A 25,867-nucleotide genomic window follows, 5' to 3' on the forward strand; every position below is an offset into this window, starting at 1 on the left:
ATACTCTGTTACCATATGACTCTACAGTTTCACTAAAAGGACAGATTTGATTTTTTTTGCTTATTTATTACAAGTCTGGCCATGTGACTTGCTTTGCCAAAGGGATGTTAGACTTGAAAAAATACAATGTTTCCACTTCTTCCCTTTGCCTTCATCATTAGAACATCCCTGGGCTAGGCTGGGGGAGGATGAGGTGAAGCACAGCCCAGGCTCTCCGGTTGCCCATCCTTTTTCAGACGACTAAGAGCCAATTATTGGACATGAAAAGGAGCCCCCCTGACCCCAGCCTAAATTACCCACAGACTTAACAGATAAAGGTGACGGTTATATGCCCCTAAGGTTTTGTGATTGTCTATTATACATTATTACTGTGGTAACTGGTATATTAATTGACTATAATATACTTGATGAATCCTCTTCAGCACAGAGTATACACAGAAAGTGTTAGTGAAAAAAGTGGTAGTGAAAACATATTTTCTTCTGACCTATTAAATCCCAAAACAAACTTTAAATGGAGGATAAAATTTATTACAGTGATTATTGTAGACTGCCACTTGATCTTATGTGTTTTATACTATCAAATATGTAGTGTCTGCAGGTATAATCTAGTAGCTGACAATACTGAGAAATTATTTTCCCCTGTACTCTCTCAAACTTTAAAGTGTTGGCTTCTAAGTTCTTTAAACAAAATTGTAATTATTTTTGGATAAAACCTTAGATTTATCATTAGATCCCATTTCATTTAAGATGGTGATAATAGGAACTGGCCAACATTTATTTTTTATTATTGAAGAATAATTGATATATAATACTGCATCAGTTTTAGATGTATAACAGTGATTTAATATTTACATACATTATGAAATAAGTCACCACAGTAAGTCTAATTGCTATCTGTCACCATACAAAGTTGTTACAATATTATTGACTACATTTTCTTGCTGTACATTACATCTCTATGTCTTATTTATTTTATAATTGGGATATTATACCTCTGAATTCCCTTCATCTATTTTGTCCATTTCTCCATCCCCTCTGCTCTGGCAACCATCAATTTGTTCTCTGTATCTATGTATCTGTTTGTTCATTCATTTGTTTTGTTTCTTAGATTCTACATGTAAGTGAAATCATATGGCATTTGTCTTTGTCTGACTTACTTCACTTAGCATACCCTCAAGGTCCATCCATGTTACAAAAGTGAGGATTTCATGCCTTTTTTCTTTTGGCTGAGTCATAGTCCTGTGTGTGTGTGTGTGTGTGTGTGTGTGTGTGTGTATACCACATCTTTTTTTATCCATTTGTCTCTCAAAGGACATTTAGGTTGTTTCCATATCTTGGCTATTATAAATAATGCTGCAGTCAAACAAAAGGGTGCATATATCTTTTCAAATTAGTGTTTTCATTTTCTTTGGGGAAAATATCTAGAAGTAGAGATACTAGATTTTATGATCGTTTTATTTTTAATTTTTTGAGGCTGCTCCATACATCTTCCATAGTGGCTGTAGCAGTGGGCATTCCCATCAACAGTGTACAAGGTTTCCCTTTTCTCCACATCCTCACTAACACTTATTAGTGCAGAATTGCTAAACTATTTTTATTTTTCATATTATTTGGATGATGGTGTTATCATCAAATTTTACATGAAATTTTTTTTATTACAGATGGTACCTTCTAAGATTCCTACCTATTTAGAGGTAAATCAAGATGTTAAAACACCATAATATATGGGGATAATGACAGGACAAGGAGAAGAAATCAAAGATATAGTACTTAGTATTATTTCTTTGGTATTATTTACATTTTACCTTAAATAGGGTACAAGTTCAGAAATATATTATTTTTATGTTTGTGTAATGGGGAAACAGTTTAAAAAATCATTTGTCGCGGCGCCTGGGTGGCTCAGTGGGTTAAAGCCTCTGCTTTCAGCTCAGGTCATGATCCCAGGGTCCTGGGATGGAGTCCCACATCGGGCTTTCTGCTCAGCAGGGAGCCTGCTTCCCCCTTTCTCTCTCTGCCTGCCTCTCTGCCTACTTGTAATCTCTGTCAAATAAATAAATAAAATCTTAAAAAAAAATCATTTGTCTTTCTTGGAAAAATTTACTAAAATGTGTAATTTTGTGATTTGTGTGTTTATGGCTAAAAGGCTCACATTCTTCTGAAAGTACAGTCTAAACTGGAAAACAGTAAAAGTGGCATATTCACAAAATAAGGCACATTCTAAATCATAGTATAATTGCATATTTATGTCTTTTGAAAACTTTGTTAGGAAAGGAAAAATACTCAGAACCTGCCAAGTTTTAGGGAGACCATCATCCAAGGAACTGGGGACAGAGGTCAGAGACTTCCTTTAGGTAAGCTGCTCTTCAACATCACAGTGGTTTTCTCCACACTTCCCAGTCTTTCCACTATGCCCTCCCGTCCTCCTCCTCGCCAGGTTTCCGTGCATCCTTTCTCACACAAGGGAGGCTAGAAGGACTTCTGACGCTAGAAGGTGACTGATTATTAGAGGAGTTACTTTGCTATGAAAAATTTAATCATTCTTCATGAGAATGGTATTTCTGCATCTTCTTACACTTGAATTTTGACACAATTTTCTGTAAAATATCAGAAACTGTTCAAGCCACAACTCCCCAAAAGGTGTGTACCTCTCTCTGTATTTGACATTTGTAATATAATATTTATAAACAAAACCAGACTTTTTCATGGGGCTAAATATCTCCTTAACAGTCATTCCATACAACCAGACTGGAAACTCTCGACTAGAGGAATTGCTTATAAAGAGTGTTAAACAGGGGCACCTGGGTGGTTCAGTGGGTTAAAGCCTCTGTCTTCAGCTCAGGTCATGATCTCGGGGTCCTGGGATGGAGCCCCGCATTGGGTTCTCTGCTCAGGAGGGAGCCTGCTTCCCCCTTTTCTCTGCCTGCCTCTCTGCTTACTTGTGATCTCTCTCTCTCTGTCAAATAAATAAATAAAATCTTAAAAAAAAAAAAGAGTGTTTAACAAGTACTTCTAATGTAAACATACCAACTTTATATTGGTAAAAAAATGAGACCTTTGGGGCACCTGGGTGGCTCAGTGGGTTAAGCTGCTGCCTTCAGCTCAGGTCATGATCTCAGGGTCCTGGGATTGAGTCCCGCATTGGGCTCTCTGCTCGGCGGGGAGCCTGCTTCCTCCTCTCTCTCTCTCTGCCTGCCTCTCCATCTACTTGTGATCTCTCTCTGTCAAATAAATAAATAAAATCTAAAAAAAAAAAAATGAGACCTGTGATAGATTAAAAATCAAAAATTTAAAAACAAATGATACTATGAGATAGCCTTATAGTTTATAATTTTATGACCCATTCAATTTGGGGGAAGTTTGGATAGGTTTTTACATTTTTTTCTATTTTTAAATGTTGAGATAGTTGTATATTTGCATGTAGTTGTTAAAAAAATAATGCAGAGAGATGCCATATTTCCTTCACCCAGTTTCCCCCAATCGTAATATCTTGCATAACTATAGTATAATATCTCAATTAGGAAATCCACATTGGTAAAATCCACTGATTTTAATCAGATATTTCCAGTTTTATGTGCTCTCATTTATGTGTATGTGCATGAATGTGTGTGTGTGTTCAATTCTGTGCAGTTTAATCACATGTAGATTCATACAACCATCATCGCTGTCAACACACAGAACAAGTTTATCACAAGGATCCCGCCTGTTACCCTTTCAAAGCCACAGCCACTACCCTGCTTGACCTCACCTCCATGATCCAACAAATCTCTAGTTCTGTTATCCATATCCATCATTTTGTCAGCTCAAGAATGTCATAAATGGAATAATATACTAATTAACCTTTTGAAATTGGCTTTTCTCACTCAGCAATATTCCCTTGAGACCATCTAAATTGTATCAATAGATTGTTCTTTTGTATTGCTTAGGAGTCATCCATATTACTACCGTTTATTCACCCCTTAAAGGATATGTGACTTTTGGCCTGTTTGGGGCTATTTATAATGAAACTGCTGTGAATATTTGTGTATAGCTTTTGTTTTTAGAAAGAGAGAGAGTGAGAGCTGAAGTGGGGAGGGGAAGGGAGAGAGGGAGAGAGAATCTCAAGCAGGTTCCCTAAAAAGGATCCCGACATGGGTCCCAATCTTATAGCCCTGAGACCATGACCTGAACCAAAGTCAAGAGTCAGACATTTAACTGACTGGACCACTAGGTGCCCCTGTGTACAGGTTTTCATATGAGCATTTGTGTGTCTCAGGATAAAGCATGTTACTGTTGGGTTGCATAGTAAATGCAATGTTTCATTTTGTAAAACACTGCTATAGTCTTTTTCAGTGTAGCTATACATTTTTCATTTCCACATGCAATGTATTAGTGATCCAGTTTCTCTACAACCTCATTAGTAACACTTGATATAATCCCTATTTTATTTTTCAATTTTAGCTATTCTGACAAGTGTGTATTGATAACTCAATGTGGTTATTATTTGCATTTACCTAATGGCCAGTGATGTTGGATATCTTTTTGTGAACTTACATGCCATCTACATGTACTCTTCACTGAAATTTCTTTTGTTCATTCTTTAGTAAGATTTTAAAGATGTATTTATTTTCAAGATGCGGGAGGGGCCACTGAGGGGGAAAGAGAGAATCTCAAGCAGACTCCCTACTGAGCATGGAGCCCAATGGGGGAGCTCCATCTCGTGACCCTGAGATCATGACCTAAGCTGAAATCAAGAGTCAAGCACTTAACCGACTATGTCACCCAGGTGTCCCTCTAATAGGATTTTTTTTACTGTTGAGTTCAAGTTTTGAAGGTTCTTTACATGTTCTAGATACAAGTCCTTGATAGAAATGCCTTGCAAATATTTTGTTCCAGACTGTGGCCTGTCTTTTCATTTACCTCACAGGGTCCTTCCTAGAGTATACATTTTAAATTTTGACTAAAGTAACTGGCTACTGTAACAAATTACCACCAATTTGGTGGCTTAAAAAACCCAGAAATTTATTCTCTCATAGTCTGGAGACCAGAAGTCTAAAATCAAAGCGTCAACAACCTCCACTGAAGGCTCTAGGCAAGAATCTTCCTCGCCTCTTCCAGCTTCCGGTGGCTCTCAGTGTTGATTGGCTTGTGGCTGCAAAGCTCCAATCTTGGACTCTCTTCTGCCTCCACCACTTGTCTTTCTTTTTTTTTTTTTTTAAGATTTTTATTTTTATTTATTTGACAGAGAGAAATCACAAGTAGATGGAGAGGCAGGCAGAGAGAGAGAGGGAAGCAGGCTCCCTGCTGAGCAGAGAGCCCGATGCGGGACTTGATCCCAGGACTCTGAGATCACGACCTGAGCCGAAGGCAGCGGCCTTAACCCGCTGAGCCACCCAGGCGCCCCACCACTTGTCTTTCTTATGCGCCTCTTAAAAGGACACTTAATGACTAGATTTGAACCCACTTAAATAATCCAGTATGATCTCATTCTAGGTCCTCCATTCTAGGTGCCCGCAAAGACCCTTTTTCCAAATAAGGTCACATTCAAGGTTCCAGGGATTTGAAGGGATTTGAAGAACGTGTCTTTTAGAGGCCATCGTTCAACACACTGGACTATACCAGGTGGGAACAGAGGTGCAGCATCCTGGGTCCTGTTGACACTGGGGATCAGGGAAAGGCAATGAAGTGAAGAGTGACCCACACTTCTTTGTACTAGTTGGCTAAGAAGACACGGGACCCAAACTGACACTAACCCAGGAGAGATACACTACCTTCTTTTGTTGGGAGGAAGATGGAAAATCAGCTCCCTGCTTGGTCAGCCTAAACCACCTGGCAGGGGTGTCATAATGCTACTTCTCAACTCTATCAGAGCACCACCAGCTGCTTCGGTGGGGTGGAAACAAGCTGGCTGTAAGATCATCTCTCTGCTTTGCCCGAATGAAATCAAAGAGGGAGTGGGCGCAGTTTTTAGGTTGATGTTTGGCTGCTGTAGATCTTGTTCCATTGGGCCACCCTTTTGTTCATAGCTACTCTTACAGCTGTGAGGAATAGCTATGAGGAACAGGCTTTTTCTTGAAGCTTTTGTTGTCATTCCTGCCTGGTGGTGGTTCCGGACTGCTGTCTGGAATATATGGAAGGCAATAAGGAGACCCTGACAATGACTGCTATGTCATTCCTCAAGTCCTAAGGTCCTTAAGCAGTTTGCCTTCTTCTTTTAATATATGCTTTAATCTTCCTATGCTTACATGCAGAGTCTTTTGGTTTTAAGAGGAAGGATTTGGGGTCACCTGAGTGGCTCAGTCGTTAGGCAGCTGCCTTCAGCTCAGGTCCTGATCTCAGAGTCCTCTGATTGAGCCCCGCATTGGGCTCCTTGCTCTACGGGAGGCCTACTTCTCCCACTCCCCCTGCTTGTGTTCCTTCACTCACTGTCAAATAAATAAATAAAAATCTTTAAAAAAAAAAAAAAAAGGAAGGATTTGGGAAGAATGGATTACTACATCTTGGCCAGAACAAGAAACTGATTCATGACCCATTCAATTTTAAATTTCAGGTATCATTCTTCATACATTCTATTGGAATTCTTTTCAAGTGTTATGTTCATGTTCCTACATTGATCAATTTAAGCAGTAAGCAAAGAAAAAACAACTTAAAATATATTTTAATTTTTAATTAGTGCTGACTTCTGTGTATGTTTTCTTACTGTTCTTTTTGCAGAGCATTTTCCAGGGGAAAAAAGCAATAGATAAAAGGACATTAAGAAAACTTGTTATGGGGGCGCCTAGGTGGCACAGTGGGTTAAGTCCCTACCTTCAGCTCAGGTCATGGTCTCAGAGTCCTGGGATAGAGCCCTGCATCAGACTCTCTGCTCAGCAGGGAGCTTGCTTTCCCCTCTCCCTCTGCCTGCCCCTCTGCCTACTTGTGATCTCTCTCTCTCTGTCAAATAAGTAAATAAAATCTTAAAAAAAAAAAAGAACACTTGTTATGAACATCATTCTTATATGAGATTAAAAACTATATTTAATGCTGTTCTCTTGTACAACTATGAGTTCTTATTTCCACAAAGCACCTTCTGTAATTTGTACAAGGATACTGTTTAGAATAGTTTAACAGGATTTATGCATACTGACTTGGAAGTAAACTGCTGTAACTGCCACACGTGCTTTTCTATGGCCTCACTTCTTCTTTAGGAATGATGAGTGACCGCTCTGATGGTATCCACGTCCTGCTGGAGATCTGAGGGCCTTTATTCCATCCTTTGCATTGAGGATGAAGCTTACTAAGTTGGAAGGCATGGTTGCTTCAATTATTGATGGGGACAATTTTCCTCTCATTTCTGTCTGGATAAACATCACTAGTTTGGAATGCGCTGGGTTCCTGTAAACAAAGGAAGAGTTAAAAATAGAGATTTTTAGATTTATCTACTGAATTTACAAGTTGACAGAAAGCAGGATTCTTGTCTCATTCACCATGGATTCCCTCCAAAGTGCTTATGATAGGACAGTTACTGAAGGGAGGGAGGAAGGATACAAAAAAGAGCAGAGTGATTGGCACTCCTAGACATTTTACATAAAACTACTTAGTCAGCTTATACGTTATAGTCTTAAGTCATCTTTTCCTTTTTGTCATTTTGTTAACTTCTTCAAATTACAAAATTAATGTTTGCTTATTAAAATTTAAATACAGAACTTTCATAATTATTGTTCCCCAGAGCTAGTCACTATTTATACTTTTAACTGTGTTTTTTTAGATTGTCTCTGTATATACAAAGATAGCATACATATATATGTATATCTACCCCATATATTTTTGTTCTTACAAAAATGAGATAATATATTTCTGCAACTAGTTTTATTTTCCCTCTTAATAAGATATCATGCACTTCTTTCTGTTAATACATATGTATCTGTTTGTTTTTTATGAGTGTATATAGTATTTCACTCTCTATGTAATCAGTCCTTTATTGATTATCTTTTGGGTTTTTTCTTCACTTTTCTCCACTATACATAAAGCTGAAATAAAACATTTTTGTAATGTATCTATTTTCACTTCTACAAATACATGGAATTTCTAGGTCAAAGGTTTCGTGCACTTAACATTTTGAAATATTCTTTCCAAATGACATTAGGAAGACTGTAGTATTTTATATTCTAACCCAGTAACCTTTAAACTGGAGTATGTGAAGACTTTCCAATGGGTACAAGAGGATGAATAACGTTTAAAGGAATAAATTTTCAAATCTCTAACTTCCATATGTACCTCTTCCCTAAACTGATCTGAGACCATCTCTGATGGAAATGTAGGCTTCTTCTTTCCCACTAGCCTGTTCATCATCCTTCTGTTGTTTTAAAGAACAAAGGTACCGTCATCTTCCCTGAAGAGTACCAAATGATACTACGGTGTTTTACTCTGACATATAAAAAAATGAACGACAGAAAGTGAAGGACTAATGATTGGGTAACAAATCCTTACCAAGTCATGTCAATTCTTTGTTTTCAATAAAATTTAAGGATCTAACTTGGTTGTCAGCTGACAGGTCATTAAAAATATTTTTTGATTATAGGTCACTATGTACTTTATGGTATATAACACAAAAGAATTCAAAGCATTTAATGAAAGTCCTGGAATTATACTCTTTTCATTTTAACCCACTTATTTATGCAAACAAATTTTCTTACTGCTTACACTCATAGAAATGTGACGTAGGAATAGACAATAGTAAGTGCTAGCTCATTTTTTTGTTTTGTTTTTATTTTTTCAATGTTCCAAGATTCATTATTTTTATACCACACCCAAGCTATCTTATTTTATTAGTATTACTAATACACAATTAAATGAATTGTAATTGTTAGAAGCATGGACTCTGGAACCAGTTTGCATTGGTCTGAAGCTGAGCTTTACTATTACCTATGTTTAACCTCGAGAAAATTACTTAATCTCTCTGGACTTCCATTTTTTTTCCTGCAAAATGGAGATAGTAGTACTACCTACTTTATGAGGTTATTGGGAGGACCAAATGAATCAATATATGTAAATTGTTTATAAAGTTCCTGGCACAACGTAAATGCTATCTAAGTTTTGCTAATAATAAAAAATGTGTTTTCCATAACTTTGCCTTTATACTTAATAGTCACATCACATTTGGTAATATATTTTTTATTTTGATCATGTAATAATAATTTAATCTAGTACACACATATATTTTGTAACATTAAGATACTTAATGTCACAGGAAATAAAATGGATTTTTAAAATTAAACATTTTTTTCAAAGAAAAATGACAGGGTGATTAATAAAAGAATAAGAGAACTCAATAATATATATTCTATTAGGATTAAATTATATGAGGAAAAAAGAAAGAATGTGGGAAGAAGGAGAAATTGATGTAAATTTTTGACTGAGGTTGTATGTATTTTGAAATTGATAGTTATCTAGGTTTCTAGTTATTATGGTATTTAGAGTTTATTGGGTATGCTTACAAGAATGGCAGAACACTTTTTTTTAGAGTGTCAATATTTAGAGTGCTGAAAATTGCACCCTCATAATTTAATCTTATGAAAAATTTTAATATCAACTTAAAAATGTGCAAGGCACAGTACAGTTTTACAAAATTCTTTTGCAGGGATATGAAGATCACTCCTCCAGCAAACCATGTGTCCATTTTCCTATACTCTTGTCTATGGAGAGTGTAGACTATTTTTACAGCACCTCAAGTGGCTAGATTATGAATATTCACTAGCTGTTGAAAAGGTCTTAAATCTCTATTTGAGTTTGCTAGGGCTTTACATGCTTCAAAAACCTTTCCAGTATTTACTAAACAGTACCTTTACTACTGATAATAAGTTCTGTAAGTTTACTACATAACTTGTTTACAAATGTTGGCTGCCCAAAATATTGTGCTGCAGGGAAAGAGAAGGTACAAGAGAATCATATTTGTCAGTACCTTTCTCTGAGACCACGGATGAGACTGTATCTTTTCCTCTAACAGCATGCTAGGCAGAGCTCCCACCCTTGATGGGATATCCACTTCAGAGCTTTTGCCCCATGTTTTTTGCAGTGGAAAGGGAAAGTTGACAAGATGCAAGAAGGGGACTTAGCCTGTGAAACACATCAGAATGTGTAGCTTTCCAGCTACAGTCCCTGCCAACCACTAATTTATCCAACTGACCTGAAGCAGTAATCCTTCCCTTGTTTTGTTTTCTCCTGCTGTGAAGAATAAAGTCTTGACCATAGATTCAAAATTGACAGGTGTGTAAAAAGACCACCAATGTCACCATCTGCATCAATGATCCTGTCCATTAATGTATGTGATTGTGAATTTCTTTCAGTTCTCTTATTCACAGAGAAAACATTAAGGAATACAGCCTAAAATGTAGTTTGATTTTTACTTTCTTTACATTTTTTTTTTCTCCTCCAAATGAGAGGTTCATATCTGGCCAATATAAAATTTTATATGATTTTATGTGCCAATAGCTATTATTTGTATAAAATCATTTAGCAAAAACTAAAACTTAAGGAATGTATGAATTAATGTACATACATTTACAAAATATATGTACTTTATGTTACCATTTATCCCTAGGCTGGTCACCGATGGGCAGTGACTCCTCTGATTTCTCTAGCTCTTTCCAAATTTACCTATTGTAGGTATTTGTAGGCAGTCCACTGGAAATAATTCATTTAAGGTAAAGCATTCATTGCTGATAAATGTGAGTGTATTATGATTCTAGGGATATGTATTTTTAATTTACAAAAAGTCCTTAAAAATTCACAGAAGTAACTCAAATGGAGAAATAAAAGCCATCAGGTTAAGGTTCACTGGGGGTGAGGGGATAGAGAGAATGTGTATGTGTGACTAGTCCCAGAGACCTCAAATCATACTTTGTAGGGAATTAACCATTCTGGTGATGAAAATACTTATAAAAATTATTTTTTAAATTGCATTTAGGGGAAATTTTTTTTTCCTAACAGAATATGCTGGCATGTACTTCTACCAATGAGTTAGAAATAACAAATTGAGCTAAAAAACTTGTTAAAATAAATAAATGCAAGTAACACTTACTCTTGCAGAGGGGAACATATATAGCCGCAAGCATGGTTATAACCACGGACATAACTTGAAGATGGAGGATATGCTGGAAAATCCACACTGTTAGCTACATGATTAAAAAAAATTAAAATGAAGCCTATTTCAAAAATTCTATTTCAAGTAGCATATTTTAAAAGATAGATGATATAGCATTTAGTTTAATTTAGTTATTATCAGTACCGATATTTGTTTTATACATATATACCTACATGTTTGTAATATGCTTGTATATAGACCAAAATTGAGAAAATACCAGTATAAGCACTAATGTCCTCTCAAATTTTCTCATGCTATTATCTCTAAAGATACTGTTATCTCTTACATACAAGAAAAAGTATTAAAAGTATCATGTAGTTACTCTCTGAGATTTGAAGCAAAAGAAGAAATCACAAAGGAGAAGACTATTTCATTTGGAGAGTGGGATTAGAGATACTTTTTTTGGTTAATCATTTTTTTTTTTTAAGACTAGATTCTTTTTAACCTACTTATTTATATTTTAAGTTTTTATTTGAATTGCAGTTGGTTAACATACAGTGAAATACTAGTTTCAGGTGTACAATATATGTGACTCAACATTTATGTACAACATGTTAATCATCTTCTAAATAAAATATTTGACATGGCTATTTTGTCTATCAATAAGGATAGTTTAAATGCTCTTTTCTGCTGGAGCACCTTATGGTTAAGCATCCAGCTCAGGTCATGATCTCAGGGTCTTGGGACCGAGCTCTGGGACAGGCTCCAAATCCAGCATGAAATCTGCTTGGGATTTTTTCTCCCCTCCCCCTGAACTCTCTCTGTAACATAAATAAATAAATACATCTTAAAAAAAAAAAAATCAAAAACTTCTTTCCTGCCAATTTCCTGTAGCTAATTCAAAGTATAATTAAAAATCAGTACAGCCTGTTTTAGGAATTACGCAGCATAACTATATTGTATGTGAATGTAAAAGGGAGGTGATTTGATTATGATTGTTTATGATAATTACATACACTCTAAAACTATTTTTTAAAAATATATTTGTTTTTTGGGCACCTGGGTGGCTCAGTGGGTTAAGCCTCTGCCTTTGGCTCGGGTCATGATCCCAGAGTTCTGGGATCGAGTCCCACATCAGGCTCACTGCTCAGCAGAGGGCCTGTTTCCCTCTCTCTCTCTGCTTGCCTCTCTGCCTATTTGTGATCTCTCTCTGTCATATAAATAAATAAAATCTTTTAAAATATATATAAATATTTGTTTTTTCTGTGCAACTGAATCCTGCTTTTGTCAGAGAAGATGGATTTTTTTATATGATTTTAATATAAGCAATCAATTCTCTGGGAAATGCAATGTTAAACACTAGCTTAGGAGTAGCTTAAGAGACGAATGTGGCTGAATGCATTTTCCACATTCATGACTTATTTATCATCTTAACAGAGCCTACTGTGTTGGCATAGGGGTGCTGCAAGAGGTGATTTTAACGTATTTTTTTCTTTGTTTAAAATATGGAGATTGTCCTTGTTTTTCTTTAAAACTTGTTGTTGTTATATTCCACAAACAAGTATGGGTCTTTTGTGAGACATGTGGTATGATAGCACAGATTCTGGAAAGTCAGAAGACTTGAGAATTAATTCTGGTTCACGTGCTTATTAGCTATGTAACTTAATTTCTGTGAACTTTAGTTTCATAACTGGTGAAATAATGCACACAAAATATTGAGCTCAAAGCAAGCTGCAGAGTAAGTTCAACAACAACAAATGGAAGAACATTAAGAAGAAAACTCAGTATTCATCAAAAATTCATTTAAAGAAAAATTGCTCAAAGCAGATTTGGTACTGAGTCATTGAGTACTACCACTATTTGGTTATTTTAATTTCCATAATTCTTTCTTACCTTCCCTTTGATACTAAAAATGAGATTGAAATGGTCTGCTTCAAAATACGGAAAATAACAGATCTACAATTCAGACATAGTATTTTGTGCTGTAGGCGGTGAATAAAATTTATGTGCTCTCAGATAAGAAGGAGACAGCTCAATGAAAACTGAGAAACTACAAGACACACCTACAGAGAAGTGCTGAATCTCAGGCCTTACTGGCGTGCTGTCCCCAGAACTGTGTTTGAGTGAGCGCGTTAGCAGAACGATGACGCAGTCTGGACTCTGAAACTTCGAGTCTCAGAGACAGAGCAGAGCAACTGAAACCTTGCTGGAAAATAATAATTAACAGCACTTAACTGTCCTATCCCCAAGAAGTTTACACTAGAGAAGGCTATTCAGACAGGGACGGTGACATTTAACTGAAATCTGAAGAAATTAGCTCTAGGCTAAGAAAGTATCTCTAAGCTACTGTCCTACCAAGTCCTTTCACCAGGAGTTACTGCATTTCTCTGAGTCCAAAGAACATTGTGGTGTGAACTGGTATGTTTTAAGTGAATAAAGCAAGTTCGGAAATGATTACACTTTTGCATTTTACCTAGTGATACATTTGATACATTTTTGTGAGGGCAAAGGATATATCAAAACCTCTAATTTCTAAAAGAAACATACAAATTTATGTAAAGACGCGTCTAATGAAAATTTCTTCAGGAATTTTATTACTTACTGGATATTCAAATATAACATAATATAGCCAAAGATTAACTTTGTGTCTTATTAGATTTTAAACATATGCTGTAAGATTTTTTGCCTGCAAGTATCTGTCTATACCCAGTGTAGCACGATACAAGATACAAGATACAAGATACAAAACTACCAAGCAAAAGATGCCATAATTACTGACTGATGTAAATGGCACCTCCAGCATTGGGTAAAATGTTAGGATTCTTTGTCTGTATTATACATATGTTTATTGGTCTCACTAAGTAAATAAAAAAGTAAAAACTGAAAACACAGTATTTTCCAAACTGTGGGTTAAAGGAAAACACATTTATTAATGTCTCATACTAATTCCAAATGTGGGCAAAATGTTTCAACTTACAACTGATAATATCCATATTCCCTTCGTAGCGCTTGAAGTACACTAAGTCGATAAAGTCTCGGGGGGAAATTGAGCCCATGGCAAAACTCTGTGTAATGGTATGACATATGATTGTGTCCTGGAACAAATTAAACCATAAAGATTCCAACAGTTATTTGATATCTACTCTTTGTATCGCTTCCCAAAGAATTTCACTGCATATGGTTATCTACTATTCAGAAAAAGCAGGGCTTTGAAGCTATAAGAACTTATCATCAAATCAGCTTGCATTTTCTGTGTTAGAGGAATATTAGATCTATAATTATAAGTGCAAGGTAAAAAAAAAAAGCAGAAATAAACAAGTGGGGCTACATCAAACTAAAAAGCTCTGCATAGCAAAGGAAACCATAAATAAAATGAAAAGGCAATGTACAGAATGGGAGAAATATGATTTGCAAATCATGTATCTAGTCAGGAATTAAGTACAGGAAATTTAGAACGGAATCTTGTCATCTACTCTAAACTTTTAGGTGAAGAAATCGAAGACTAAGAGATTAAATCATGCAAAACTAGAGGTAAACCCAGAATTAGAACCCTGTTCCAGATTCCCAGGACAGTACTATTTCTACCAGTCCACACTGGCTACATAATATATTCTGAAAAATACACTGGTTTAGCACCGTGGTGCCTTAGATCCTACCTCTCTGCCTGCACCCTGTCTTGACTTCCCCACGTGGCTCCTAGCGGTGTGCCATGGACTTGTGAGTAATAAACTTCTCATTTCGATTTCTCTTGTGGTCTTTTGTTGAAACGTGGCTCACCATCTGGCACCCTCTGCTCCATTTAACAAATGCCAATTTAACAAAGTGGGAACAGTCCTCCTCTCCCAGGTTGTGACTAAGGATTAATGCACTGCTGATCGGATTTGTCTAGTGCTGGATGACAAGTGTTTGATCACCCCCATAGCCCTAGAGCAGGAATCCTTCCCTCACCAATGGGGGTGAATGAATCAGTTGAAAAACACGCCTGGAGACTCATACTATTATATTCATAGGAAGGTAAAGTATTTCTTACAGTGTAACACTACTTAGAGATACGTAGTATATTGGAAACGGCACAGAATTTGGAATCTGGAGATCAAATAGTACAGAATTTGGAATCTGGAGATCAAGTGTTAAGCCATGATTTTACTACGTACTGGCTGTGATGACCTTGGGCAAATCACATAATTTCTCTGAATCTGTTGCCAGGTTTTTCTGATGCCAAATCTAGTATTCTTTCCATTATTAAAGCTGATTTGCAGCAATAGCAGAAATATATGAAGTATGAATTGAACTGTACAATCAGTCATGAAAGAAACAGTCCATTTGAATTTTAACTTCTGATGGACTATGTTTCTCAAACTGAATGTTTAAATCCCAAGAGGGTAGTGGAAAGGTGTTTTTTTGTAGACAAGAACTTCAGGATCCTCCTACAAAATGAAACATTTACTTTCCTTGGCTTTTCTATAACCTCTCCCCACTCCCAAGCTTTAAAATAAATTTAATAAAAGGAGGCAAAGGTAACCTACAGAATTTTCTTTTTCTTTTTTCTTTTTTTTTATTTGTCAGAGAGAGAGAGGGAGAGTGAGCAAGCGCAGGCAGAGTGGCAGGCAGAGGCAGAGGGAGAAGCAGGCTCCCCACCGAGCAAGGAGCACGATGTGGGACTCCATCCAGGACACTGGGATCATGACCCAAGCGGAAGGCAGCCACCCAATCAACTGAGCCACCCAGCCGTCCCCAGAATTTTTTTTAAAGATTTTATTTATTCATTTGAGACAGAGAGAGAAGAAGATAGAGTAGGAGCAGTGGGGAGAAGCAGACTTCCTGCTGAGCAGGGAACCTGACATAGGGCTCCATCCCCGGACCCGAAGATCATGACCTGAGCTGAAGACAGTTGCTTAACCATCTGAGCCACCCAGACGCCCTCACCTACAGAATCTAAGTAAATGATAAGGTGATGGCAGATATGTGAGACATTTGTTTGATGTGTGGAACATGGCTTGGAGACATAAAGGACCAAAGACCTGGAATTTTACAAATGCAATTGTTTGTGAAAATCCTAAAAGTTTGCTTTATGATTCAATTTTTCAAAACAGCTTATTGAGGGGCACCTGTGTGGCTCAGTTGGTTAAGCATCTGCCTTTGGCTCAGGTGATTATCTCAGGTTCCTGGGATTAAGCCCCACACCGGGCTCCTTGCTTGGTGGGGAGTCTGCTTCTCCCTCTCCCTTTACCCTTTCCCACCGCTTGTGCTCCCTCCCTCTGTCCCAAATAAATACCATCTTTTAAAAAATCAGCTTATTGAGGTATAATGTACATACCACAAAGTATAGCAGTCTTATTAAATAAGGTCTGTAGCATGCTGCCCTAATTCTCTCTTAAATTCACTCTTTTCTCTCACCTCTATGACTTAAACTTTCTACTCTAATTACCTGTATTTTTTTCTTTGTTTTTATTCTTCCTCTTCAACTATTTACTTGAGATAAAGTATTTGAGATAAAGCATTGCTGAAACTACAATCATATTACTTTATTCCATACTGTATCCTTACTCTTGAGAAAAGTTACGTGCTATTTGCTCTTAAGTCCCTACAGTATGTGTCTGCATTATTCCTGTTATCTAATGTGTTATAATTAAGATAAATCTACTGACTTCCCATCAACAAGGATAGGAAAATCAACAATGTTTTTCCACCGAATGGAGGAGATGAATACATACATTTCAAACCCCTCGAGACCAAAGACACACATCTGCAAAAGCCAGCTAGATTCAGGACGTGCTAAGCCTTTACAACAGAATCAAGCTAATTAGAATTAAACTTTTGACTAATAAAGAGGGAAGTTTTAAGACTTTTATAAAGCTTTCAATGCGAGCCTATAAAATATGAAGGGTCTACATCACACTGATGTAGAAATCAGTGTCTACATCATACAGGTTTGATATGCTCAAATCACTAATAAAACTAAACATATACTGATATAGTAAAAATCCAATATCGGACAACAAATTACCGAATCAATCCTGTGTACCATATTGTACACCTTCAGTGATTTATCCCATGTAACTCTGTTTTCAGGTTTGTAGAGGAAATCAGACAGTTTAGCTGTTGATTCTGGAATTATCCCTTCGACACGGTATCTGCAGTTAACAAAATAGAGAAAATCAAAATTAAACAAGCTTTGCCTAAGCTCAAAATATAATATTATAGTATAAAGAAGGCTAATTTCTCTGCTTTCAGCAGGGAGCCTGCTTCCTCCTCTCTCTCTGTCTGCTTCTCTGCCTGCTTGTGATCTCTGTCTGTCAAATAAATAAAATCTTTAAAAAAATAAAATAAAATTATGGGCGCCTGGGTGGCTCAGTGGGTTAAAGCCTCTGCCTTCAGCTCAGGTCTTGATCTCAGGGTCCTGGGATCGAGCCCCGCATCAGGCTCTCTGCTCAGCAGGGAGCCTGCTTCCTCCCACCCCTTTCCTGCCTCTCTGCCTACTTGTGCTCTCTTTCTGCCAAATAAATAAATAAAATCTTAAAAAAAAAAAAAGGTTAATGTAGCAAACAGGAAAGGACACTTGAAAGTGATATCAGCAATTCAAAACACTAATATTCAACTGGAAGTAGCCAGGTTTATTTAAATAATCACTGTAATAATTAATATAAACTATTTCAAAATGTATTTTTCTACAAATCTTGTTTATACTGTTTATAGTTGTCTTTTTAGAGGGGGCTACTTTCTTTTAGGATTTTTCTAAAATCTTTTTCATAAATATTTGCCTGCCGTATTTTATCATAAGCCAAAGTAACTGATGAGAAGTTTGTGTGGTTACACACTATCTTGTAGCCCCAATTCTTAATTTAAGGATGTAATGTGTCTAAAGCAGTAGTCAGCAAATTTTTCAGGCCAGATGGTAAATAATTCAGACTTTGCAGGCCACATGATCTGTATTGCAACTATTCAGCTTTTGTAGGGTGGTAGTGAAGTAGCCAGAGACAATATAGAGTGAATGGGCATGCCTGTGTTACAACTGAACCTTGTTTATAGACAGAGACTTTTGAATTTCATTCATTTTTAAGATGTCAGGACTTGGATAAGTCCATCACTGAAATTAGATATGGTTATGCATCAATGGAATTAAGACAATGTGAGAAAACTGGATTAAAACTCACTATTTAGCAGAAGGTTGTTCAATAAAAATGAAGTCTGAATGCTACTGGCTGTCCTTTTCTCCCTTTTAATGATTCTTTTCAAACTGAGAGGATAGGTTTAAGTAAAATCAAAATTTTTAAATCTCTAAAATGTTAAAAGTCCTAAACCTCTAAAATGTTAAAAGGGGAAATGAGACAAAAACCAAATACTAGTATTAGTCTAAATAATTGTCATATTTGTAAATGAAAACTGAAACTTTGTTTTTATGATTTGGCAAACAAATAAGGAATTCATTTGACTATTTCTTTGTATGTTAATTTCTCTTTAAATCTGTTAGTCCTTAATTTTCTTTATGAGATAGCCTCAAATTTCCTTTTTTTAAAAATATTTTATTTATTTATTTGACAGAGAGAGAGAGAGACGAGCACAACAAGCAGGGGAACAGCAGGCAGAGAAAGAAGCAAGCTCCGTGCTGAGCATGGAGCCTGATGTGGGACTCGATCCTAGGACCGTGGGATCATGACCTGAGCTGAAGTCAACTGCTTAACCACCGAGCTACCCAGGCACCCCTCAAATTTCCTTACTTTGTAATGTTTCCTTTCTTCAGATCTATAACGTTTTTAGTAGTTTATTATTAAGCTCTGAGTAAGATGTGAGAAAACAACCTGAAAAATTATTAGGTCCTGTGAAAAAGAAGTCAAATATAATACAGGTAAAATTTAAGTACAAAACTATGAAGGGATTTGTATATATTACTATGGATTTTTTTATTAATCTGTTCTCTCTTTAATTATACTATAAACTTTGAAGATAAAAAGTTTTGAACTTTTTTGTATTTTTTTTACCTTTTTATATTTCTAACTAATATATACAGATCTTCCTTGATTTACAATGAGGTTACACTGAGATAAACCATCTTAAGTTGAAAGTTTCTTAAGTCAAAAACACATTTACTACACCTAACCAACATCATAGCTTAGGCTCACTTGTGGCAATCTAACACAAAGCCTGTATTATAAGACAGTGTTGACTATCTCATGTGATTTAGGGAAGGGTCCCTAACATATACGTAAGTTTATCAGCATTCGAGGATTTGAGATTTTTCATATCTACTGTTTAGGACAGGGTTTGGCAACCTAAGGTCTATGGGTCAAGTCTAGACTACTTTCTGTTTTTGTAATTAGTTTTACTGAAACACGGCTATACTTATTCATTAATGTATTGGTTGTCTACTAATGTTAGTGCCTTTGTGCTATAAGGCACAAAAATATATTATCCATTTATGCATTGTGCTGCTATGCTATAATGGCAGAGCTAAGTAGTTGCAACAGAGACCAGAGCAGCTGCAAAGCCTAAAATATTTACTTACTTTCTACCCCTGGCTTATGCAGTCTACTCAATGGCTGATTTGTTCATTTTCCAGTCATTCATAAAGGTTAGAAAAGTATAAGTTACAGGTATTACATGACTATAAGGCAGAAATTATTTTGCTTTTTGGAAGATTATAAAACATAGTTAAAGTTGTGTCTTGGGCAGAGGATAGGCTTCTACTCAAAAATTACCTTTTTTTAATTCACTAATTGGAGGTATATTAGAGTTTGTGGCTTTTAAAAATATGTAAATATCAAGCCTCTTTGAAAACACAGAACACTTATGTGTATTGAGTACTTGAGTCTAATTGCTTCTTGGCCTTTTGGCTAAGATCAAGTGGAATACTTGAGTCTATCAATGAACAATTCAGTATCTACTGGGTTCAAGGCTCTTCAGAAATATCAATTTTGTCATACTTGAATCTAAGAACTATATTCTTATACATATTGATCATTAAGATGAACAGCTCATTAGATATTTTATTATGATCTATAATAAAGCTCTGTTCTCATTATACCGTGAAGTGACTTCAGGTCAAATTAAAAATATTTTAACTATTTTCTCTTGTCTTTTACAGTTTCCAAAATACTTTAGCTAGTATATGGAATAACTGATAGATTGGTACACATAAATTGGTATACTTTTTACAGACCATACATTTCTTTTTTTTTTTTAATTTTTTTTTTTTAAAGATTTTATTTATTTATTTGACAGACAGAGATTACAAGTAAGCAGAGAGGCAGGCAGAGAGAGAGGAGGAAGCAGGCTCCCTGCTGAGCAGAGAGCCCGATGTGGGGCTCGATCCCAGGACGCTGGGATCATGACCTGAGCCGAAGGCAGAGGCTTTAACCCACTGAGCCACCCAGGCGCCCCAGACCATACATTTCACGAAGCTTTCAGGCTGCAGCGGAAACCTTCAAATGTGTGGATTTGTATCAACATACTAATTTTAATGTCTCCAAGGCTCTTTATAGTCTTTTATGATTTTTGTGAATGAATGACAAGAAAGTAAGTAGGAGGATGAGGGAGGAGGAAAAATAATGTAAAGGGGCTATTTTGGCACACTAGAATTGTAAACTTGGGGAAGCGCCGGAAAGATGATAAAATAGTCACAGGTTTTTAGTGATCATATTTTTGTCATATCCTATGTGATTATTAGGGTTGGAGATGGGAGTTCCAGAATAGCTGTGTAACGATTTTAGTAAACCCTCCTCCCTAGTGAAAGAACTGATGAAAATTAAAGAAACAACTATTTAAATTCTCTAGAAAATGACCTAAGGGCATGCAAGAAATGGAGAAAAAATTATTCAAGAAAATCTACTAAATCTAGGTAGGAAAAGACTGTAGCATTTGAGCCACAATTGGCTTCTAGCCAACACCTCCTCACGCCTGGAAGCTAAGGAGGCCGTCCCTCCCCTACTAACTCCCAGTCTAGGGCTATGGTTTCATCCTAGGAGAGGCAGGATACTGACATCTCTCAATCTTGCACCCTCATCTCATGCTATTATACTCTATACCCAGAAGGCACTGCTGAGAAGACTGGAGCTTCCTTATCCCCACCCAGAGTTTACTGATAGGGTGAGGGCTAGGTCCAAGGCAGTCAATACTGGGGCCTTATTTCCCCTTCCCCCCACAAGAGGGGCAAGCTGAAGCTATGGTACCACTTCTCCCTAAAGCCACCCTCACGTCCCCTTTCTGCTCATGGATGGAGGTGTCACTCAGCTCCAGCAGTAGTGCTTAGGTTCTGCTCAGGGTCAAAGGCAAGACAAAATGAGCCAGCAGCATCTCAGCTGTGCCTGAGAAAATGGATTTCATTTGGAATAAAATGTGGAGAAATTTTTGAAAAAAAAAAAAAATTTTTTTTTGTTAGTGAACAATCAGAAGAATTACGTGGAACTAATGCAAAAGCACATGAAGACCAGAAGTAGGGAGAGATACAATTAGATGAACAACATAAGATCACACTCATCTCTGGCAGGGGTTTGGGGTGTGGAAGGCCTGTGCATATGCAGCAGACTGCTCTCACTCAGAGCAAGAGGAGTGGATATCTTCTGTTGCACCTATTCAAGATATCAGAATGGAGGTATGAGGATGCTTTCACTCAGAGCCATCAGAGCAGACACATTAGGCTGCCCCTACTAGAGTCATTAGAATGGATGTACTAGGATGCCCCTACTCAGAACAATCACAGAGCATGTACCAGGCTGTGTCTACCTAAAGAAGAGGGGATGTACTTAGCAGCCCCTACTCAGAGCAATCAGAATGGAGGTACTAGGATGCCCCCATTAGGAGTTATCAGATTGTATGTCCCAAGCTGTCCCATACAGAGCAATCAGGATGTACCTAATTAAAAGAATTGGAAGGGTGTTGTACTAGGTTGCCCCTCTCTGAGCAATCAGACTGGATGTACTAGGCTGCTTCTCTGCAGAATAATCAGAGTGTATACACTAGGATGTCCTTACTCAGAGCATTCTTACTGGATGTACCAGGTTGCCACAACTATGGAATAATCAGAGTGAATGTAAAAGACTGCCCACTCAGAATAATTATACTGGATGTACCAGACTGCTCCTATTTAGGAATAATCCTACCAGATGTTCTAGGCTGCCCCTACTCAGAACAATCATACTGGATGTACTAGGCTACCCCTGCTCATAAACAATCAGAGTGAATGTACTAGACTGTCTATTTTAGAAGCATTCAATGCAAGATCTGGGTTGGTGACTTACAAGCATTTTCCAAGCTGAATACAGATTAATCAACAAAGAGCTGAAGTCTTACTGGCTTAAGAGACTGAAATATAATCTCTGACACATAAAAATTCTGACCACTTTAAAATAAAATCATACTCTTTGCTGCTGTTCTGAAAGACTATCTATATGCCCAGGACTGTTCCTTCTGAGGAGCGACTAGCTACAGAACTTCAAGCTAGCTGTCCCTGGCTAAGTGCAAGACAAAATCATAAAACTGAATTGTGAAAGCAGGCTGTAAGCCACACACAGATCCACCTGTAAAGGGTAAAATTTTTTTTATCAGTTCCGGGGTCTGAAGCACAGCTTGTGAACTTGTGATCAGTACAGCTTATGCTGACCCTCCTATAGGGTAAAAGATAAAAAGATAAAAAGATAAAAAGATAAAAACAAGGGAAAAAGTGATTCCGATAACATATGATCTATTTGCATTAATGTGATATCATGAGCAGTGAATGAACAACTCTTAAGAATAAGATTAAAGGGCACCTGGGTGGCTCAGTGGGTTAAGCCTCTGCCTTCAGCTCAGGTCATTATCTCAGGGTCCTGGGATGAGCCCCGCATCAGGCTCTCTGCTCAGCAGGGAGCCTGCTTACCCCTCTCTCTCTGCCTGCCTCTCTGCCCACTTGTAATCTCTCTCTCTCTGTCAAATAAATAAATAAAATCTTTAAAAAAAAAAAAAGAATAAGATTAAAAATGTCAGCACAATTTCTCTCGGTGTAATTATATTTGAAATAACATTATCCTCAAAAATATCCTTAAAAGCAGCTTTCAGAAAACAATACATAGATCAGCCAGAGAAGTAAATTGGGATAAACTTTGTTTTTTAGTGGTTCATTTAATGGAAAGTGAAATGTTAGAAGGGCCACAAAATACTCCTATGATCAAGAAAATACCAATCTGCTTTTATAGTGATTATTTCTTGAGTTAGAAATTTCCTATCTTAATGAATTATTCACTTGACTTTTTTTCCTGATTGTCTTCAAGTTTGAAAATGATTAGTTGGTATATAATTGCTCTAATGTATTAATATCAACCCAGTGACTTCATAATTAATTCATATTTCCTGATCACTATCAAGCAACGTTATATCTAATGGAGTAGCACTGAGTTCTAGCTATATCAATGCCACCAAATTCAAAATGGCTATAAAAGGGAAATTGTACTTACAGATTTCCATGGAATTTTTTAGAAGCCTTGCTGGAAACAGTTATCTTTTTCTCAAAGGGGAATAAAAATCCAGAAATAAATTAGCTGGCAGATATGGAAAAAAAAAGAAAAATAAAAACAAACAAAAAGTAAAAATACATTTTTTGATTCATAAAAGAAAGTATTTTTAGAAGTCTTTACGAATCGCTTCTCATTAAAAAATAAACTCTTGAAATATATTTAACTTGTTTTCTTACTGAAGTCTTAACCACTTTCCAGCCTGATGTGTCTTGACTGTAGTCTAAAACTTCTCGAGCAGTTTCTTGGGCAAGTGCCTTATAGTCCATCTATCTGCAAAGTTGTAAAAACAGACAACTGGTAAGAATATAGCCATACAAAACAATTTTAAAATGTTGTATTACATTTTGATACTATTTTTATAATATCGGTTACATTGTAATGAACAATACTTATTTTTATTAAGTTTTTACTTAATAATTGCTAAGTGTATGAATGAATTGCTTCTTCCCTAATCATAATCTTTCAAATGAGAAAATGTGGTATAGTACAAAGAGTAGGTTTTGGACTCAAGAAGATCAAGCTCAAGTCCTGTCTCTGTCACTAATTATGAAACGCATTACTTAATATTTCCATTTTTCCCTTTTCTGGGACAATAACTAACTGTAAAATTAATGTGAGGATTAAATGAGATAATGCATTTAAATGTCCTATCCCAATACCTGGCACATAATAGTTATTCAAGAAATCATTAATATTTCCAACAGCTTCATCATGCTTCTTTTCTCTTATAAAGCATCATAACCTGTTAATCATGTGTTCTTCGGAATCAGTCTTTTAAAAGTGAGGGCAATGAACTACATGATCTGACGTTTGGCTTCCACTCCAAAGGCAACTCAGCTCCAATCGTATTGACCTGGCTGTTCCTCAGACACAACCAAGCATCTTCCTACCTCAGGATCTTTGTACTTGCTATTCCCTCTGTCTGTAACATTCTTCCCAAATATGAATGACAGATTCCTCTTCATTGGTATCTTTGTTTAAATGTCTCCTCTTCAGACAAGGTCAAGTTCAAATCAATTCAATATGAACATATTTACAAAACTCTTTACTAATGATTAGGTAGGTGTGGCAAAAGAGTTGAGTAAGATACTATTTCTGTTCTGAAAGAGTTCAGAAAACTGGAGTCTCATTGGTCCTTTGGTTCATTATCTAGTTTTCAGTTAGGGGAAGCTGGCTTGGACGATGGAAGGAATGTGACAACACACAGCTGGATTCAAATCCTAACTTCGCCACTCACCACCAACTATATTATTTTGAATAAACTGCTTAACCTTTGAACTTCAATTTTTTACATGTATAGATTGGGGATAGTAATACCTACCTCATGGGGTCATTATAAGGATTAAGTGAGTTAATATATGCAAAAGTGATTGAAAAAGTGTGGGACTCCTTGATGACCAGAAACATTAGTTTCTTTTCTCGAAATGACACATTTAAATCCAACTTTTAAAAAACTCTCCAGGGGCACCTGGGTGGCTCAGTGGGTTAAGCCTCTGCCTTCAGCTCAGATCATGATCTCAGGGTCCTGGGATAGAGCCCTGAATAGGGCTCTCTGCTCAGCAGGGAGCCTGAGTGCCCCCCCACCTCTCTCCCCAGTTGTGATCTCTGTCAAATAAATAAATAAAATCTTAAAAAATAAATAAATAAAATAAAAATAAAAAACTCTCCAAAGGGCTGCCTCAATAAACCTTAAAGTTTAATTACCAAAACAGTGTCTTAATGAACTCTCACTTAAAGCTCTAGGTTGCATCATAAATCTACTTTATCTTGTTCTCCAGCAATGTGTAACATCTACTTGACATCAATATTTGAAAAGCTTTAGTAAACCATTACAACTCCTTTTTCCTAGTAAGACTTTAGGCTTCTTTACCTTTCCTAATAGATCTAGTCCAGAATTTTAATAATTATTGGGACTCTTCTCCAAATCCTTGTGGAGATCTCCATATCTCTTAACCTGTGAAGGAGAAGGAACAAAGTAGAATTATTTTGATCCATGAATTAGGTCAATATATTTGATCACTTCCTTTACATTTTCTCAGTGTCTTTTATTTTTACTTTATGTCCTCATTAGGAAACATTTGCTGTATATGTCCATGATAAAAGAAAAAGATAGTAAGAGAAATGTTAATAATAGTGTTTATGAAAAGAACCTTTAAGAAATTATCTTAAAGAAGGACAGGTTAAAAAGACATTCAGGGGGAATGTAAATAAAGAAGTCTGACTTTTTAAGCTCATGCCAGTAACAGTCGGGGCTAGTCCCTGACTTGCGCTTTTTCCCAGCACATAAAACACAGTTCTTTACTTCCAATCTTGATATTGAGTGATCTAGAAAAGGCACCAATTA

The 25,867-nt window shown here is 36.5% G+C and overlaps 1 protein-coding gene across 3 annotated transcripts in view; it reads right to left on the minus strand.

Annotated features, from left to right (window-relative positions):
- Nucleotides 1–25,867, minus strand: part of STARD6 (StAR related lipid transfer domain containing 6) — a 39,062-nt gene that overhangs the window by 12,022 nt on the left and 1,173 nt on the right. For 2 of the 3 annotated variants that reach the window (XM_045065649.1, XM_045065648.1), the window contains exons 3-9: nucleotides 25,394–25,477; nucleotides 23,700–23,793; nucleotides 23,464–23,513; nucleotides 17,046–17,172; nucleotides 14,016–14,133; nucleotides 11,036–11,129; nucleotides 6,976–7,350 (exon numbers count right to left, since the gene is read on the minus strand). In XM_045065649.1, the coding sequence (XP_044921584.1) occupies nucleotides 7,149–7,350; nucleotides 11,036–11,129; nucleotides 14,016–14,133; nucleotides 17,046–17,172; nucleotides 23,464–23,513; nucleotides 23,700–23,789 (681 nt within the window). In that variant the 5' untranslated portion in view covers nucleotides 23,790–23,793; nucleotides 25,394–25,477 and the 3' untranslated portion in view covers nucleotides 6,976–7,148. Of the gene's footprint in view, nucleotides 1–6,975; nucleotides 7,351–11,035; nucleotides 11,130–14,015; nucleotides 14,134–17,045; nucleotides 17,173–23,463; nucleotides 23,514–23,699; nucleotides 23,794–25,393; nucleotides 25,478–25,867 lie in introns of those variants that run through there. The other variant, XM_045065647.1, reaches the window with a different exon arrangement.

This window comes from Mustela putorius, unplaced genomic scaffold (genome assembly GCF_011764305.1).
Source record: "Mustela putorius furo isolate JIRA1106 unplaced genomic scaffold, ASM1176430v1.1 tig00003858_pilon_pilon_pilon, whole genome shotgun sequence".
Classification (NCBI taxonomy): domain Eukaryota; kingdom Metazoa; phylum Chordata; class Mammalia; order Carnivora; family Mustelidae; genus Mustela; species Mustela putorius.